This window comes from Triticum aestivum, chromosome 3D (genome assembly GCF_018294505.1).
Source record: "Triticum aestivum cultivar Chinese Spring chromosome 3D, IWGSC CS RefSeq v2.1, whole genome shotgun sequence".
Classification (NCBI taxonomy): domain Eukaryota; kingdom Viridiplantae; phylum Streptophyta; class Magnoliopsida; order Poales; family Poaceae; genus Triticum; species Triticum aestivum.
In genome coordinates this window covers 38378846-38382045 of record NC_057802.1, presented here as the reverse complement: position 1 = coordinate 38382045, position 3200 = coordinate 38378846, and the positions used below count along the sequence as shown (strand labels likewise).

Here is a 3200-nt window from a genome sequence, read left to right as displayed (position 1 = left end):
TGCGTGGTACTCTCAATTCATTGAAGGCACAAATACGTCCCACATCTCCTATTGGTCTTTTTCTTTTTCTGTGGCAAGAAATAGGAAACGAGGTGGATAGTTAATACATCACGCCTAAGTGTTCTATGATGATTTGGTTTTCATAATGTATCTAATGCACCGGTACGAGGGAGTAGAAGAATAAAGGAGTTGATGAAATCGGTATTCATTGCTTGAGCCTCGTGGTATATATAGGAGTACATTATCATGTTAGAGTACAAGATAAACTAAAACGAATCCAAGTCTATCGTATGTTTTCTAAATAATCAAGATACTCAACAAATGGATTAGTCGATTTTGGAAGAACACAATGGGGGCAGCCCGAGGTCATAGACGGCGCCTAAAATGCTATCAGTTCTGATGTTTGTGTACACGCACGCTCAGGTCCACGGCTCCACGCATGAACGTCCACGGCTCCACGCATGAACGTCCACGGCTCCAAGTGTCTCACCCGCAACAAGAAAAAGCAATAGACCACAGAGTACTCCCGCCACGCGTCGCTGCCTGGCCTGGGCTGGGCACCGCCCAACACCACCAAAGGCAAAGCGGGCACACGAACACGGAGCACTCGAGTATGGTGGACTAGCCCCCTCTCCTCCTCCTCAATCAGAGCGGCGGCGCACCTAGCCCCTTCCCCTCCACCTTGCTCACAAGCTCCTCCAATGGCCGCGAACCAGACACCCAGAGCTCCCACCCACGCTGATCCACTGCAGGCGCCATCCACAGGCTCGGAATCAATCCACAACGAGAGCAGTGAGGCGCGCCTCCGCCGGATCCACGCCAACCTACGCCTGCTTGACCCGCCCGTGGCCCCGTCCGCCCGCGCCCTCGGCCTCCTCGACTTCGTCCGCCTCGACCTGTCCTCCTCCGGCGCCCCGCGCCCTGACCTAGTCGCCGAGCTCATCGCCAACTACGAGCCAGAGTACTCGAAGCCCGGATGGAGCTCCGTCCGTGGCCAAAAAATCGAGGACTCCCTTGATTCATTCGCCCAGGCGCTCTGCCTCCCAGGAAGACCTAGACGGTCTGGTCCTGCTAGCACCGTCGTGGCCTCCGCTGCCAAAGAGTTCATGAATATTTACATTCTGGCGCCAATAAAGGCTTCCACTGACAGGAAGCGCAGGCTGCCTATTGTGTTAGATTGCAACTCGAGCTGTGTGCAGTATCGTCGGGCGCATCGTGTTTACTGGACGGGGCTACTCTGGGACCGAGTGGACGATGAAATGGAACACCTGATTAAGAAGAGCACCAACAGGGCATGCTACTACGGTGCATACCTGCAGAGGCTAATCTGGGCGCAGAGGCCAGATCTCTTCCAGCTGCCACCGCAACCATTCGTGGCAGATGCGCCATCTGAGCCAGTGCCATTGGAGTCCCATAAGGAACGAGGAATCAATCGATCAACAATCAATGACAATCAGAATCGTGGCTCTGAAGCGATGTCTGAGAATATTGAAGCAAGGTCTGAGAAGGTGAAGGTTGATGCGGCTTTAGAGAAGATCAATGCGGCATCCAAGGTGATGATAGATACGGCGTTAGAGAAGATCGATGCAGCATCCAAGGTGATGATAGATGCGGCGTTGGAGAAGATAGATGCAGCATCCAAGGTGGTGATAGATGCGGCGTTGGAGAAGATAGATGCAGCATCCAAGGTGGTGATAGATGCGGCGTTGGAGAAGATCGATGCGGCGTCCAAGATGATTGAAGCCACATCCAAGCAGCATGACGCTAGAGCTGGCGAGCAAGATGCTAACATGCAGGAGATGCAGTCACTCGTCCAGATGCTGGTTACCAAGGAACGACAAAGCAATGTCGAGTTGCAACGTGCTCGGAAAATTCTCATAGATGTAAGTGAGCACCTGACACCTTTTTCTTCCGCAGTGATATCATCATATCTATCACTAATTCTTCTTGTCTACAATACTCCTATATTTTGGCAGGAACTGCAGAAGTTTACAAATGTGCAGGCACATATAGGGATCAAAAGGATGGGTGAGCTGGATCTGAAAGTATTTGCCAATGCTTGCAGCAAAAATGCAACACAAGAAGATGCACAAATTAACTCTGCTATTCTTTGTTCAAAATGGGAAGCTGAAATCGCAAACCCAGGCTGGCATCCTTTTAGGATAGTTATGGTTGATGGTAAAGAGACGGTATGTAGACAGTACAACCTCTACTATTGTTCCCTGTAGCTCTGTTTAGCCTATACTCATCATATTATTGGAGACTAATAGCATTCTATAACATTCTAATTAGATCTGCTTTTGCAAACATTATCTTCCTTTTGTGAACTTGCAAATATTTATACGATTCCATCTGATGGCGCATACCTTCTTTCCTTTGGTTTTAGGAAATTCTTTGGGAGGAGGATGACAATCTTCGCCGCTTAAAAGAGGAGCATGGTGAGGAAATCTACAGCTTAGTGACCAAGGCGCTGCTTGAGATGAACGAGTACAACCCCAGCGGACGCTATGCCGCACCGGAGCTGTGGAACTGTAAGGATGACAGGAAAGCAACGCTGGAGGAAGCCATCCAGTTCCTCCTGAGACAGCTGCAGTCACATAAGAGGAAGCGCCGGTGAGGCTCTGCAATACTGATGTGCAGGAGGCCCTCCTACTTTTGCTTCCGTAAAATTGTACGTGCGCGCTGAACTTGACTCTAATGTAGTCGTAGTGCTGGTGGATTAGTTGGAGGCTTTGTAGTGGTCCACCAGTCTTGACGATCATGCAAACTAGATTAGCCATGATCGCCTTTTGATCGCAACCTACATAGCTTAGCTAGATGATGCTCCTGTTGGATGTATCATGTATGGAGCCTTTGGCATGATGGATGCTAGCACTAATCTCAGAATGTAGATTGTACGTAGCCCTGGCCTGGATGCTAGTACTAATCTCAGAATGTCCAATTAGGTTTCCTACTATTGTCTGAGTTTCTATGGCAAGAAACCTTACTGTGTTACAGCGAATTTGGGGGTTATAACTCCATCATGGAATGTCCAATATTTGGTATTGGAAACTGCATGAGTGGAGTAGTTCAAACTTGACAATCCGACTGCCACTTGCTCTGTTCTGCTCCTGCTAAATCCTGTTCACCCAGAGCTACAGGGTCCACCGTCGCGGCCATGTCTGTGGCCATGGCTGCTCTCGCGCCCGAGCTCGCCTATG

General features: G+C 49.8%; 1 protein-coding gene across 1 annotated transcript; it reads left to right on the top strand.

Moving 5' to 3' along the window:
- Nucleotides 1-624: 624 nt before the first annotated feature.
- LOC123073991 (factor of DNA methylation 1-like) lies at nucleotides 625-2972 on the top strand. Its single transcript, XM_044496958.1, has 3 exons — nucleotides 625-1883; nucleotides 1977-2189; nucleotides 2387-2972. The coding sequence occupies exons 1-3, from the start codon at nucleotides 702-704 to the stop codon at nucleotides 2615-2617; spliced, it is 1626 nt and encodes a 541-aa protein (XP_044352893.1). The 5' UTR covers nucleotides 625-701; the 3' UTR covers nucleotides 2618-2972.
- The last annotated feature ends 228 nt before the right edge of the window (nucleotides 2973-3200 follow it).

Coding starts and splice junctions, on each gene's coding strand:
- LOC123073991 (XM_044496958.1), top strand. CDS start 702: ATGGCCGCGAACCAGACACCCAGAGCTCCCACCCACGCTGATCCACTG. Junction 1,884..1,976: donor CTCGGAAAATTCTCATAGAT/GTAAGTGAGCAC, acceptor ATATTTTGGCAG/GAACTGCAGAAGTTTACAAA. Junction 2,190..2,386: donor TGGTTGATGGTAAAGAGACG/GTATGTAGACAG, acceptor CTTTGGTTTTAG/GAAATTCTTTGGGAGGAGGA.